Below are 16569 nucleotides of genomic sequence, written 5' to 3'. Positions count from 1 at the left end.
AAAGTATTCATGACAAGTATTTGACAGAGTTGGAACAGTCTAAGTATTATCCCTTTTGTTCCCTGTTCATTTCTTGATAATTTCTAAAATTCTATTTGCTTCTATTACTAATTGTTACTTATTTTCACTGTTATGACACCAAGATTTTTCTCTTGACATACTAATTTAGAACACATCAAAATATGCAGATACTACTACCGTAGGAGCTCAACATGGACGGGTAGTATGAAAAATTCAGAATATAAATTATTAGTAAGTGCAACAGTTTTTACCTAAGGAGGAGAAATGATCCAAACTTCACTTACACATAAATCAGCTTCAACTCAATTACTGCCATCCTAGAATGAGACTGTGCTGTTAAAATAGACACCTCTACAGAATTATTTTTCAGGAGCGGGCAAAAGGATAAAAACAAACCCAGTATTAGAGAGTAGAAGAATCAGTATGCCATTACACAAGTCTCTGATACCATATATACTGAACAGCACTTCTACTACCTCATCACAGTACACTGCAGATGCTAAACATTTAAATGGGTTCAAGAAGTGACCAGAGAACTTATTGAGGCATCAATTCATTGACGGCAACTGAGCATAAACAGTTACCATCTCTATCTAGGACCTGCAAATCAACAGCAACTGTAAGAGTATCCCAAACAAGCAGAGTTGCATCTTTCTGAGTAACTGAGCCACATCTATATAAAAACCATATTGAATTGCTATGCATAAGAATTTTAAAAGTACTGAAACACTCAAGGTATTTAAGTCTCCTTCAAAAAGGGTTTTACTTATACCACATTTGCTTCCTGACAGGTCCACATCACTCCAAAGAAACAACAAAAGGTTGGCTTTACTTCACTCACTTCAATAAATGGCAGTCTCCTCAAATACTATTCATCTTCTCAAAGTCCAGCTTTCAGAGATATTCAGGATCACAACTTTGACTGCAGCTAACATAACACTGATATTCTCAACATCTTGGAACAGGGAGAAATCCTTTCAGCTTGCTGTTATATGAATTTTTCTTTTAAATACAGCAAACAAGTAGTCATGAGAAAAGTAATCTTTTTCATTCTCGTAAGATATCAACAGAAATGCTTCAAGGACTGAAGAGCAGGAATTTTTGTGTGTGAGACTTCATATTAACACCAAAACCATCATCACATGATGATCTCTTTCAGATTTAGTAAAGAAGACAAAGACTGATGGCTGCTAACATCTATCTAAAGTTCCAATACTAAAAGTCACTAAACCTTATAAAATTAAATAAAACTAATACCACTTAACACTTTTAAATACTAATCAGGACATCACACAGGTATTTATCAATAAACTGTTTATCCAGCCACTGAATTAACCATCCCTTCATTATTTTCTCATAAATAGGACAATGTTTATTTATTTGGGTTGCCCAACTAACTTAAGTCTGCTCCAGTTAGTGACAAATGACAACTTGCTTTTATTCAAAACCCTCTAAATATCAACCCACTAACTACCGCAGCCAGTCTAGCATCCAGATCATGCTATTCTTCACCTACACCACTTAAAATGCAATAGTTACTTCTTCCACTCAATTATTTACCTTAGAATTACCTTCCTTGTGATGTTTGGCACAGGATCGAAGCTGAGTTATCCAGTATTGTTTCTCCTTTGCATCAGCAGCTAAAATAGAAAGAAGGAAATGCAGGGGATCACACACAAATCAATACTCCCTTTTAGCACAAGAGGTGATGGAGCACGGCAGAGGGGGGAAAGATTATTTACTGATTAGAATGCAGTATAAATTCTAACTTAGGCTACTTAACTATGCTCAGGTTTTTCAGTACAAGACATGGAAGCATGAACTTAGGAGGCTGTGGCCAGATGGAAGAGATGAACTTAATGAATCTTCTTCACAGTTATCTCCTCCAAGTGTTAGTAAAAGCAGAACTACCTCTAGATGACTTTTTTGTTTTAGATTTTTCATCCACTTTTCTTTTAATTGTCTCTTTTTGTGAAGGACAAGGGCCACACCACAGTATTTAAATCAGTAAAAGCTCTACACTCAGGCTGTCAATCAGTTAAGCTACCAGTTCCCCAGAAACTCAAGTACTTCTCTTTTAATAGAGTTCAATTAAATCTCTCTCAAAACCTGTGTCATTCACATGCAACTTAAAGACACAAGAACAAAAATCACAATTTCCCCCTTACATCTTTAAAAGACAACTTTAAAAATTATTAAGTTTGTCTGCAGTTTATATCAGGTGCCTTCTGTGTAATATTAGTAAGTCTTTTTAGGAGAGATATTTGGTTTTGTCTTAAACAAACCACTACTATAGTAATCCTGATTAAGAATGGCAATACAGACTTCGTAATTTCAGTAAATATTTTCTCTTACTTCCTCTGCTATTAAGTATCTCAATAATTACTGACTTAGCATAGAAACTATTTACTAATTTGAATCAAATTCATGGACCTCATTAAATTAAAAGCAGCACATTGCAAGCATTTAATAATCTCAAGGGTTTGGAAAAGCATGATAATGAAACAAGTGCTCATGCTTTCTAGCTATGCAAATTCCAACACATTTTAAACAGAAATTCTCCCTGGTTGTTCCTGTGTTTCAGTTCTATGTATAAAGTGGCAACACACTGTACCACAGAGGACTCCTGCATGCTCAGTCCTACTCGACAACTGATAAACTGCAGTCAGAATAAAACTAAGAATACTTTTGTTACACTGTATTACATGTCGCTTTTTTTTTAATAAGTTTTTTATAAATTCATTTGATATAAAAGTATCATGATCAATTAACCACATTGAAAATATCTGAACACCGCCTTTTTTTTTTTTTTTTTTTTTTTTAGTATTCCAAAGTAACTCCTATATACCCTATATTGTCTTTCCTATATTTGGGAGAAAGGGAAGAGAAAATTTTATGTTAGAGGTGCATTCAATTACTCCAAGACTGACAGATTCCCACTAGCATTTTTCCCTTCTCTGACCCATCATAAGATTTATTATTGCACATTATCTGCAGGATGGTAGCAGAGAACAATACTAGAAACTAAACGTTATGCTGTGGACAGCAAAGAAAGCAGCTTTTTCTTCCTTTGCAAGTGAGTAAGACATACCATTCAATCCAAATGCCACAGCAACAGATTACAGATACCATGAGGTATCTTCCAGCCCTGCAAGCCTAAACAGTGTAAAGTCATATGCACTTAACTTCAGATTACTCTTCCACATGATATAGTGCATAACCACTACTGTCTGACAGCACAGGGAAGCAAAAGAGAAACCAGATATGAGAGAAGAGATGCAGAAGCGGGAAAGGGACAGAGGAACAACTCAGCTGGCACCTCTAAGCAGTACTGTACCTTTTAACTTATACATCTCTCCATTAGCAGAGTAGACCACCAACATGTGTGGCACTTCATCACTGGGCGATATTATAGCTCCAGCTAAAGACAAGGCTCCTCTTGGCTTCTGGTTTTTACTTTGTTCATTCACGAAATACTGCAGAATCCCCGTCTCAAAGTCCAGCACAAAGTACCTGTTGAAATAAATTACAGTCATATAGTATTTCCGCTGAAGTTTTTCATGTATTTACTCAAAGAAGAACACAGATTGATCTTAAATCAAGATCATAAATAAACAAATGAAGTTAAACTAATTTTTGTAATAACTCCATTTTATAAGGTGCTGTTATTTTGATCATTAGGCTTGATTTTCAGGGACATGTGATCTATTCTTCTATTCATAAGCCAAACCATTTCAAAATAAACCAACTTCCAGGACTGCAAGATCATACAAACAAAAAATAAACTAACTGAATTGCTCGAGTGCAGTAAATGAAAGCAAAGATATTTCAGACTTAAGTGTGTCAGTCTCAAGAGTTGGAAATGTACCTTTTTTTTTCCCCACAATTAAACCTATTTTTCACAACAGCACAGATCTTAAATTCCATTTCCCGGTGGAAATCATCTATGCTATTACACAGAACAATTATTTAACACTTTAACTCTTTGCCAAAAGCGGAGGGAGAATAACCACCTGGCTCAAATGAAGAAGCTACCAACTCTCAACAGACTAGAGTGAAGATTACAGGAATGAAGATTACCCCTTCAGCTTCTTCTAAAAAAACACCCCTAACAACCTGGCTAATACCACTAACATGGGCATTTTTAACACATACTATTTCTACTGTTCCTCTAGATGAGATTAGCACAGATCATATGAATTTGTGTACGGTATTTCAGAAACCGTGATTATTCAGACTTCTGTAGTTTTGTATATCCCAAATTTACTCAGGTTACCGCTTTCTTTTGACAGTGGCATTTTGTCTTAGCCCTTTCACAGTACCTCCATATGCAGAACACCTCTAACCTTTCCCATCACAGAATATTTCCAGGATTGTCTTCACAGCCAACTGAAGTTATGGGTGATGATGTGCCCATCTCTTTAGTCAAGGTAAATAAGCCTGGACACGACGCAAGGAAATCTTAGAGAGCTTCAGACATTTTGCTTGGGCAACCTTCCTTCGCCATAGTTATGCATAACTCTCTACTGCCACCACCTTCATATCAGAACAAAGATCAAAATCTCTTCAAATTATTACAGATTAACAACCCTGTCCCAAAGGATTTTAAGCTAGTGCATCACTACACCGCTCACTTCTGCCCTGACTCCATCTCCCATCTCTCTGCATCCCTTCCCTCATGAAACAAATCGAAAGCCTCACTCTTGTAATCATGAAGTACATCCCTTCACTCACAGGATATCTTCACCACAAAAAAAGGACTAGAGGAATGGCAAGTTCAATGCCAACCACCACCATATTTCCAACAGTACTGTTAAAAACAAGGATGCTCTAAATCGCCAAAATTTCAGATTACCTTATTGACTTACATTGCACCAGTCCATAACCTTCCTATTTTGTTTGACTTTTAAATGATTCTACAATACTGCTCACCCACTTATAAAGCATTTTTTCTCTTCAGTTTGCTTAGCAGGGAAAAACAGAGGCACTTAACTGCAGGGGAAAACAGCAGATTTGGAAAATGTACAATTAAAAAAAAAAGTCAAACTTGCACATTTCATAGTAAATTTTAATTTTGCTCACTTTCAGTTTTTCTTGACAATTCAAAAATATCTGTTACATTCTCAGGAGAAAAAGAAGAGCACTAGACAGAAAGGATGCCATGCCTCTGAGAAAATTATATAGTAGTTTATATAGTAGGGTTCAGCAAACAAGTCTAGACTTTATATACAGCAATGTCCATTCTGAGCCTGTGCCATCCTCATTATAATTTCATTGTCCTTCTATTGTTCAGGTACAAATAATTTATTTCAGCCTTCATTATTTGGCCATTTTTTATTGATTACTACCTTGAAAATCACCATTGTGGTTACTGAACTACAGCTCTACAATTAACAGAAGGAGGAAAAACAGTTAAAGAAAAAAAAAGGAAGGAAAAAGAGAGGCAAGAAAATTAGTCTTTCCTTCTCCTATCAAGGTCAAAGGATTTAGGGAAAAATGTTCCTCTGAGTCTATTAGAACAGAATCTATTAAGTTACATAAACACCACGAGCACTTCAGCTCAGAAATCTTTGCATGTGAGACGAGCAAAGCGCTCCCAGAGTGACTGTAAGCTCCATAAAGATGGGCTTTGCACTGCCATAAAGCTACCCCAGGGAAGGAAACCAGCCATTCGAGTACAGAATATACCTTTACCAGCATAATGACAACCGAGAGCAGCGACTTCTGCAAATTCCTAAATGCAGAGACAGCATCCTTCCACATCCTTGTTATTACAGCTGGAGCAGTAGCGTTACCTGGACCTTCTAGCCAACCACAACCTATTTTGTGTACAGTCTCAAAAAAACCAGAACATTATCACTGGCCTTGTACCTCAGGTTTTCAGTATTTGTGATGATGTCTCAGATGCCTCTAAAAGCATTCGACATTTTCAACAGAAATCAAGCAGCAATCTTAAGAAAGAAAAAAGTAACCAGTTCTCACAGGCCTTCACATCACCCTCAGCAAGTATCCTGCCTTCTTTCTTATCCCAGAAGAACCAGGAACTTTTCATAGGCATCTTGGCCATGACACTGTTCACATCACACAGAATCAAGTATTTCCTTTTCAAGGGTTATGGTTTGATGTGCAATTCCCCTCTTTACCTTTCACACAGCGGTATCACAGAAGAAGACAGACAGGAACAAACTGCACAGACAACTAGAGCCTCACAAGAGAAGCAGAGGGATAATGCACTTTGAAAAACTGCTAACAGGATAGAAAAAGCCAGGAGAAGAAATAAGGAATTAAATGTCAGAGCAAGCAGCACAAGGCTTTGTACAAAGGAGGTGGGGAGGGAGAACATAAAGGTATAGAAAAAACAGAAGCAGCTTTCAAAAACATCTTCTCACATCACAGACCAAACGATGACCCAGTTCATACCATCACAAAACCACAGAAGAAACGGAGACCAGATTCTTTCATTAAATGAGGACAGAAAAGCATTACACATATGAATCAGAAAAGAAGAGCATAGTACATGTCATCTCTTAGAAGTGCTGTGTGACTGTATCAAAAAGACAGGGATGTCTTTTAACTTCAGTTCTAAAAGTCATTTGTTCTGCCTATCAGGGAAATAACAGCACTAGCCTCTCTACAACTGATTCATCTTGCCACCTGCATTTCTCTAGTGGCCTTGCTCAAACCTTTGCCTATGATGTCGTATTTCTGTAATTAAATTACAGATGAACAGTAATGAAAACTAACATACTCCTTAGAGAACAGTCAGGCAGGAAGTAGCAGAGTTATGTACTAAACACACAAAAAATGAGTGTTAAACAGATATTATGAAATAACTGTTACTGACAGACATTTTCAAAAGACAGCTAAATTTTTCTGTTATTCCAAAATTGGAATAACATCTTTTTTTTAATTAATAGTCATTAAAAGACTCCATCTAAAGGTAAGCTAGAAAATTACCACTTTAACACATTTTTAGCAGTTTTAACTGCATAAGCACAAGTCAAAGTAGACATGTAAAATTATAGGAAAGAAAAAGCAGGCTATTTCACAAAAGAAAAGCCAACGGATTTCTCACTTCAAATTCAAATCTGTTCAGAGACTAGAGGCTTCCCACTCCTCTGGCCCAGCTTCCCTCAAGCTCCTGGGATTCACCAGGGTACTCCCACTCTGCCATTCCTAACAAATGTAGATGCATTACCAGCTGATATCAATTACAAGAGAAAACACAACACTCAGCAAACTACAAGTCTGACATTACCAGAACTGTTACTTTTTAACTCACTTGCGAGTTTGTCAATGTGGCCTGATGACACTTCATTTCTCTTTTACTTCCCATATTTCAAAATCAGTGCCTTCTCTGAATAAATCCTAAGTCTTATAAATTCTGCAACTGTCTTAATTAAATGCTCATTGTGTTCCACTATGCCCTTTATCCATTCCCTCATTCATTCATAGCCATTTCAAATTTAAAAAAAAAAACATCAAGCAGAACAATCATGACATATTAGGAAGTGCATCTACGTTGCCTTCTGAATTCATAAAAAGGAAGGGTCAAACACAGCACCAATAAACTATTTCAACTGGATTTGCATTCACTGATAAGAGCATTTATTATAGTAATAAATATAACATTTTCATATAATTATATAGTAGTATAATAATTTATTATTAGTCCCCTCTTCAAGAAGACTTTAAGAAAAATGCTGGTGGTATGGCAGAGATGAAAGTGGTCTACCATTAGAGCCTGTCAACAAAGAACAGCAGTTATGCAGGTGTTCCATGAAAAACTCAGACATTTTGACATCCCAAAATACACAAAGATATCAGAAGCACATGAACATTTCCTATGTAATTTACTCACCTCACTGGATTTAAGAATTTTCATTTTCCCATTTCCAGTCAAATTAAGCATTTCCATATTCTCCAGTGGAAAGGCATACTTTAATAAGTAAATAATAAATAATTAAACCACAACATTTCTAGGTATTTCATCATTCAGTTGCACATCCATAACATGGTGCACTGCTCGTTGAAGCTGTCACTGGGATGCAAATCTGTAGTGCACCCAGAAGTGTGTCCCAGCAGAAAAAACACTTCTTAAAATAAATTCCTCCTTTTCTCCCTTTATTCTGAACATATCCCAGAAACCAACCACCTGTACCCAAGTTTTCACTACTCTGTAATCCCAAGAAGTTTTCCAGGTAGGATTGCTAAATCTTTCCATTGGGTAATGTATTCCTAAGGATTGGAATTCTCCTCCCATACTTCTGTCCCAGTTAAGTCAGTTTTCTGTACCAGATTTTTTACAACTTCTAGAACTTCTAGTTTGAATTTATAATGAGACATTTTTATATAGACATTTGCAGCTGGACAACTGTAGTCCCAATCAAATTTTCAATTTTTGATTCAACGTTCAAAAAAAAAACCAAACAACTCACCTCTTATGAAAGCAGTATTGTATGAATTAACATCATTGGGTTCATAAACTAGCCTACACTGGAGTCCATGCTTCATAGTCGGACTGTGTCTAACTCCAGATTTTATGTTTAAAATTGGTATGGATGCCTGAATACTGCACAGGAGCACAGACAAATCCTTTTGAATAAAGGCAAAAATCTTCCAATTTCCCATAATCTCCAAACAATAAAATGGTTTTCATTACATGACGACCTAACACAGCAAGTACTTCTGGATAGGGAGGGATGCTGGCTTGTTTCTACAGCAGGCTAGCCTTGTATCACCTTTTTTGAGATTTTGTTTTTCCCCAGTTACTTTCTTATTGATGGACAGAGGAGCTTTTCTCTCTAAAACACCACTTTAGCTCTTTCACAGATACCTATTCTCCTAAGCCAGTCTCACAATATGCACTTTATGATCTCCTTTTTATTTTGTTTTAACCATGAAAATCCAATTTTTTTAAATAAAATACATTTAGTTGAAACAGGGCAATCTTTGTGCTGATTTAAAACATTAATAGGCAGCATCTCCTTCCCTACCATACTAGAAAAGTAACAACTCATGTATTTTCCTTTCTCAGACTGCTGAATTCATCATTCCAGACAATGTGACAAAAACTATGCTCTACTACATACTTCAGCATCAAATTAACTCAAGAACAGAAGCAGCTCACAGCAGAAGAATTTCACTACCTTCTCCTTCATTCACTTTGTTCTCAACATTTCTGACTTTCCAAACATATGTTTTCCTTATATTCCATTCCAATTTCCCCTCAGTCACTGTCAGTACATGTTCCTCAGTGATTCCATAATCCTCTAAAGGAGGATTTTCAAGAATAAGGAGTCAAACTATTCTATAATTCTCTCTTTTTTTTTAAGTAGTATAAAAACAGATAAGAATTATGGGATAGAAAGCAAATTACTGTGTCAAAGAAAGTTTATGGCTGCAGTAAATGAACGATATGTCACACAGAAATATTTCATTTTTAGGAAACTGTATCTTACTAGGCCATCCTGGACACCGTATTTATGTAATTACTTAATTCTTTTTTTTTTCCTTTTACCTTAAGCCGTAAGATTAATGGAATTATTTATGCCAAAAAAGATAAAGCATGGCACATACACATTCGACAGTCAAGGACTTGATTATTAAAAATTATCTCTAAAGTTGTCGTTTAAAGACAGATGATTAGGAGAACATGCTTACATTTCAGTAACTCTAACATCCTTTATGCATTGAGGTTCCTCAATTTTTTCCTCATTTTCTAACATAAGAAAGCATAGAAGCCACCGTATTCATTAAAAGCTTTACTGACTTTGAGCATCTGTGTATGAAAACTGAATTTTAAGAACAGTAATTTCTCTGCATTATTGTAACTGCATATCAGTCAAGATGAACTACAATTTACTGGATACTTTTAGAGGTGTTCCACACCTAAAATGGAGATAAGAAACAGAGGAAGTATTATCCACAGCTCATAGATGGACAGCTTGTTTTTGATGATCATGCCCTTCATGATTTTAACATCCAAAGAATTCTCACACAAATAAAATATTAAGATAAATCTCCTCTCCTGTATTCTCGTGTCCCAGGGAGCTCTATTTATAAACCAAAATGTCACTTCTTCCTCAGTACCTACAGAAATTACAATTGCTACTGACCAGCTCATCAGGTCATCACCACCTGCTTACAATGCCAATTGTCTGAAATTCTCTGTATTCAGCAACAGATTTTAAGGAAAAAGAGACTACAATCAGAATAAATATTAAGAGCTGCTTAGGGGCTGCTTTTTAGGAAGGAGGGAGGAAGAATAGGCCTAAAAATAACGCATCCATTTCTATCCACCAGGCTTTGAGTTCATAGAGAATTGTGGAAAAGTACATTCATCCTATAATCTATGCTTCAGCACAACATGGTCACGCTGAGGACTAGCAATTGCAGTTTAGGGGCGAACACATAAACAAAAGGTACACAGTTGAGTTTGATACCATAAACAGCACTTACTGCTCACAGCCCATCACGCTGGATGGCTACTCGAGGCTACTTTGTGTCATTTAGCAGTCCTTACCACCTTCCTTTTACTTGCTCTAAATTCACAGCTATTTAACAATTAAGCAGTACTATGGATCAAGAGAAAAGGCTAGCATTGACATAACTGGGGGAATAAATGGGCTGCTGTGATTTTAATTCTGTGAATCTTATTATCCAGCTTGATTCAGGTCACAGATTAAAAACAGAGCTTCCAGGTAGGAAAATATGTTTTCCTTCATAAGAAAAACAACCAAGATGTAAAATAAAACAAGAACAGAGTACTTATTTGTCACTTCTAATGATCTGCATGTAATGAAAGGATGTTAACCTTTAGAAAGATACATTTCTATGCAACTTTAAAACAAGATACAGGAAAAATGCAGGAGAGGATTAGTCACACACACACCAACTCCATTCCCCATGTGAGGGACACATACACAAGACTCTGTAGTTAAATCGGTTCTCACTGAAGCCAGGTACACAAGAGTCATTTGCAATCATCTGGATGCAAAAACGAAGGAAGCTGTCCAGTTTATCCTCTCTCATCCCACCTTTCCACCTTATCCAGGAGCAAGACTTTGTACCTTTGATAGAGTAAAATTAGAGACCTACTTTGGAGCCTGTATTAACAACTGCTTCTCTGCTCCAAGTCTTTGTGCAGTATTGTTCTGTTCCAGCTAGCAGTAAAAATCTCACCAACAAACAAGGTAGCTATCAGAAATCAGTACTTCACAGAATATGCTGATTTGGAAGGGACCCACAAGGATTATTGAGTCCAATCAAGAAAATCAATTACGTTTAGCTTGTGAAAAAAAGCTTTTACATACTAATATTTGTGATTCTCTCTACTCCCATTAGCAGTTATCAAAACTGCTGCTGAGCAAACAGCTGCATCATCACACAGTTTTAAATGTTTCCCAAAATTACACCAGCCATGCCAGGAATCTTATTGCCTATTCTTCTCTGTAACACAACGCCCCACTAAAACTGCAAGCAAAACAGAAATATTTGACCTTGCACAAAAACATGTCACTTTTTTGCTTGACACTTTCTGTAATAAGTTCCAAAAGATCTGACAGGTTTGGCAAGCACATCAAAAATTGCCTAGTGCCTAGCATCAACTCATCTTTCACAAAGTACTTTTAAAATACAGAATGAAATAAACACCTTAGAAGGTGGCCTAACGTACCAAAAATACAACTCTCCAACAAGCTAAATAACCAATTCTGGAAGCCTGAAAAGCTGAAGCAAAGGCTCTACAATGTAGATTAAACACACTAAGAAAATGTAAGCATCCACAGACCTATTTGAAGCAAAGTAATCACAAAGAAGGCAGCTGCTCAGAGCGCTAATGAGTCCAACAGTGACTGACAGTACTATACATTATTCTTTCAATAGTCTCTGCTTTAAGTAGGGACATGCACACACACACAGAAAACACATTGCCAGGACAGTAATATATGAAGACAGATCACTGATGAAGTCGGATTTGATCAAGGGCAGTATTTTATCGAGATTTCTGTCTGCTACTTGCCACATTCTGCAGGAGACTTTGTGGATTCAAAAGAGATGATGTGACCTTTGCTTGGTCTTCTGCTACTTGCTATCACAACATCCACAAATGAATCAAATATATCCATTTGGCAGCCAGTTTATCACGAAACATAATGAGAGACAAGCAGCAAATTCAGCCACTTTATATAATGTCCCCACAACACACACTGGGAGCCTGGAATTGCTGGGTTTGTATCAGCATTACCATGCAACAGAGTTTAAAGAAAATCACATCCCACTGAATCTGTATGAGTCATCCAGGTCTTAATCACAATTTTATCTCAGAATACTATCATCTATAACCCAAATTCCCTACAATTTGCAGCTACTTAATTTTGTCAATCCCAAACATAAACAACCCCTGAAAAAGGCTGCTGAAGAAAAAAACATGTTTTCCATTGAAATATCCCCACAACCCTCTCCTTCACCTTCAGCAACTAGTGTCTGCCCTCTGAACTACATAACTAGGTCATACAATGTATGAAGGAAGGAGTAAATCCTCACACAGTCACCCACCCTGTGTCTAATACACAGTATCTTCTGCTGGCATCATTCTAAACTTTATTATCATTTACCTCTTACATGAGGGAAATGAATCAAATCCCTATTAGCAGAGGAAAAGCTGATTTCTCTGATTTACGCCTTCCAACTCTTCCTCTCTCTTCTGCAACAACTTATATTTCTCACTGGTAAGAATTAACCCAGCACTACTGTTACTGGATATTATATCCCATCTAGGGGAGGAACCTTCATACATCAAACATCTGTAGATTTTTAGAGCTCCCTTTGCTGCCATATACAAAAGAACACTCAGCTATGAGACAACCAATATGACCCCGAGTTTTTACGCCTGATGTTAGTTACAATTCCACCTGGAGATAAAATACTTTCAGAGACTGAAATATTAATGAAACAAATAACAAAGGCACAGAGAGTGACCCTGGACAACAGCACAAACACTGAAGCTGAGAAGGAGGCAATCACTGGATGACAAACCAAGAGATGGCCTAACACCTCCAGGCATGAGTATCAAGCAAACTATTCAGCTAATCATTTCACAAAACAGACTGCAAACAGAAGTAGCTCAAATTACAAGGCTAGTCTACCTTCAATTAGAGCAGCAGCAGAGTAGTTCAGCTACTTTCAAGTACTGCTTTTTGCTCAATTTAACAATGAGAGTACAGAAATTAAGAGTATCATTCGAGTCACATCTTGACTCAATTATACAGACAAAAGGAGTCTGTTATCTCAGCCCAAAAGTATTAGGTCTGCATGTCTCCAAATTAAAAGCCGGGGAAATTATCTATGCAGGTGAACCCTAATGAATCTGTTCCTCAGGTCACATTCAACGCCAACAGCCTATAGTGGTAAGTCACAAAACTTCAGGGAGTTGACCTGCATATAAACAAGAGTAAATGTCAATGCAAGCAAATTAGCCATTGGAGTTCTTTCCAATTCATTTTTACTGCTTATTGGAAACCAAGGCTGCTTTAAGACACACTGTAAAAACCCCTAAGTCACAAGGAAGACATGCAACTGTATTGTAAATTCTATTCTAACAACTGCACTATTTTGTATACAGTAATTATTGAATAAAACTGCTGAATCACTGAACTATCTTCACTGTTACTTGTCTCTTTCCTCATTTTTTATTACTGAACATGAAACATAAAAGATTATATAGGATTCATAAACTCTTAATAAAAAGATGTCACCAACCTAGAAGTTTTCAATAGAAAAATGTTGCTAAAAATTAATTAGAACAGTCACATGTCATGGTTTATTGAGATAGAACATCAGTTTTATTACAACCGCTCTGCTGCCAACAAGAAAGAGACAATTTGCAGAGGAAATGAAGTGGAGGTATGAAGGAGTAGACAAGTAGAACAGTTTGGCAACAGCATGTGCCAAAAGATTTTCATTAAATCTACCTAAAACTGAATAAACAGAAATCTGAAGAATCATTTAACACTACAGTCTAAAAAAGCACTCTGCTAGCTAGACTTCCAGCCACATGCAGAACAAAACATTCTCCTGCACTGGATTCTATGTACATTAGGCTAATTATTAGATTAGTGAAGATTGAGATTCTTTTCTACTTCTCGCCAATTTCAGAGATATTTAATTCCGTTCAAGTTACTTATATGAGATCCTAAAGAACATGACATTCCCACAGAAATGAAAACCCTTCCAAAAATTGTATTTAATCCGATTTACATTTTATGTATTTCCATGGATGAAGACTTAGAAAGTTAGCAGACATTCTCTTATCATTGTTTGTATTCTATGTGAACAATTCCATTCCAAAACTACTTTACTGAAGCAAATACATAAAGTAGCTTTGGTATTTCTCAATATATACAATTCCTTTATGATCAGTTAACTAAAATGAATAGGAAAAGAAGGTTAAACATAAGGTATGAGTCCTTTAAACTCCAAATCACTCACTTTTAGGTAGAAATACAATGTCTTGCACGTTTACACCACAGTCCACAGCAATGGTGCAAAATAAACAGCAGCTATTCCCCCAAAATCTCGTAAAGTGTTACATCACATCACTGGGCAAACTGAGAAAAAGCAGCCCTTAGAAAGCACAAGTGAAATCAGTTGTAATTTCTCTCTCTCTCTCTCCTCAAGGAAGAATTGCTGATTTGCACTTTAAAAACCTGGTTCAGCTGAACTAGTCTTCCCTTATTTGGTGTCAAGTCAGAGCTACTTCTCTGTCATTTTCATTTCTTTGTTCCCATCACTGGGAGTAGCAGTACACAGCACCTGGTCCCTGTATAGCCAATAAAATAATAAGAGTTGGAGTTAGCTAAAGAATAACGCAGCTAAGTCAGTCCTTGGGTAGAAGAGGAACTTTGCAGAGTCATCAATACAGCAGGAGAGAAATCCAACTCCTCCACAACTACATGCATCACATAAAAACCACTGGCTAGTATTTTCACCTGTAGGTCTGTGATGGACACACATGATCCTAGGCCATAATTTCATTCAGGCCAACTAAGGAGCAACAGGTCTCATGCCGTGTGCTGAACCTGCAAGCTGAAAAGCTCCTGGTTCGTGTATAAGGGAGTGAAGGTGCCTCAGAAAAAATATTTCAAAAGGTGGTTTCAAAACCCAAAAATGCAAGATGATCAAAGTACAGAACAAGGTAACAGCTAAATTGAAGACATCCATCTTCTTTACACTACTTTGAGCAGCCAACTACTTCACTCCACAAATATTACCGTCAGGATGGATCCAAGCGGAGCTCTCCCTGAACTGCAGCCGGACTACATGCCACATGACTCTCCCCCTGAGCAGGGATGCCTCCCAAGGTTTGAGATTCCTTATCTGAGACCAAAAGATCCTTCCTTACCCTAAGCAGAGATCCCTTACCTGTGACAGATCCTTGGGAACAAACTGATAGCACGCTGAATTAATACTAATGAAATACTGCTAATCCACGTGGCTGCTTATTATAAACACTGTACATTAGACATAAACTATTGCCCAAGTCTGAGATTAAGACTGGATCCAGCCACACACACTCTCCATAAAGAGTTAAGAAAGCAAGGGGGTCCACTCTGAACCTTGTGATTTAACATGAGGGTCCTCTTTACTCTTTGTATCTCTGGTCCACGTGTGAATCATTCTAACTTGATTTCAATTCCATTTTCCTGTGTAGGTTTCTTCCATTCAGTAATTAATAAGGTGAACCCTGCCATCAAGCTTATTCAACTTTGTTAAACCATTGCTAAACGTTTTCTAATTCCATCGAATTTACTGAACTCTGTCAATTTATTATTATAGCTCAATAAAACATACTTTGCACCATTTAACACCAGCAGTCCCACCAAATTAGTTTCCACTGTACTCACATTTTAAAACTACAAAACTCTTTTTTCTATATTACATTAAGTATGTTTCTGTCAAATCCCCTGTTGTATCTTAGTGAATTACTGAGGAGTCATATTGGCTGATCAGCTGGCAAGTAGATATTTTCAAATAAAATTTGACGTCATTCTTAATACAAAAGCAATCAGTCTGCTCTACAAAAAGACATAAAACCTATCAGATCACTGAAATTCACTGGCAACTTTTAAAAGCTTAACACAATTTCTGCTGTCATTGCTATAGTTAGGAATTACACTATTTATAAAAACAATTTGGAAATTGCAGATCTAATCTACCCTCCCACACAAATAAAAGTAACTCCTTTGCCATAACTGAAATTATGAACTTTTGAGTTATGAACAGCTATGAACCAACAGCTTCAAAAGAGAAGTTTAAATTCTTCACTTTTGCAATAAACCAATTAAAGAAATAATGCCAATAATAAAAATATTATAGCAAAACCAATTTCTTTTAAACATGCTGACAATGTCTCTGCTTATCAATGGCATAAAACAGAATCATCTGCCTGTAAAAGACAAAACCACGGCACAATGAACTAAATCAACAAGAGAAATAAAATAACTTCAGATTTTTACAGATCCTCTTGGGTCAGGTTTGTGCTCTCCT

At 36.7% G+C, this 16569-nt stretch overlaps 1 protein-coding gene across 1 annotated transcript in view; it reads right to left on the bottom strand.

The window, feature by feature from the left end:
• The window catches only part of OSBPL10 (oxysterol binding protein like 10), a 113872-nt gene that overhangs the window by 81535 nt on the left and 15768 nt on the right, over window positions 1-16569 (bottom strand). The window contains exons 2-3 of the mRNA XM_032676731.1: window positions 3359-3534; window positions 1582-1661 (exon numbers count right to left, since the gene is read on the bottom strand). Coding sequence (XP_032532622.1) covers window positions 1582-1661; window positions 3359-3534 — 256 coding nt within the window. The remainder of the gene's footprint in view (window positions 1-1581; window positions 1662-3358; window positions 3535-16569) is intronic.

The sequence above is a fragment of the Chiroxiphia lanceolata genome, chromosome 1 (assembly GCF_009829145.1).
Source record: "Chiroxiphia lanceolata isolate bChiLan1 chromosome 1, bChiLan1.pri, whole genome shotgun sequence".
Lineage (NCBI taxonomy): Eukaryota > Metazoa > Chordata > Aves > Passeriformes > Pipridae > Chiroxiphia > Chiroxiphia lanceolata.
Note: the sequence above shows the minus strand (reverse complement) of the source record. Positions and strands in the feature narration are given on the sequence as shown.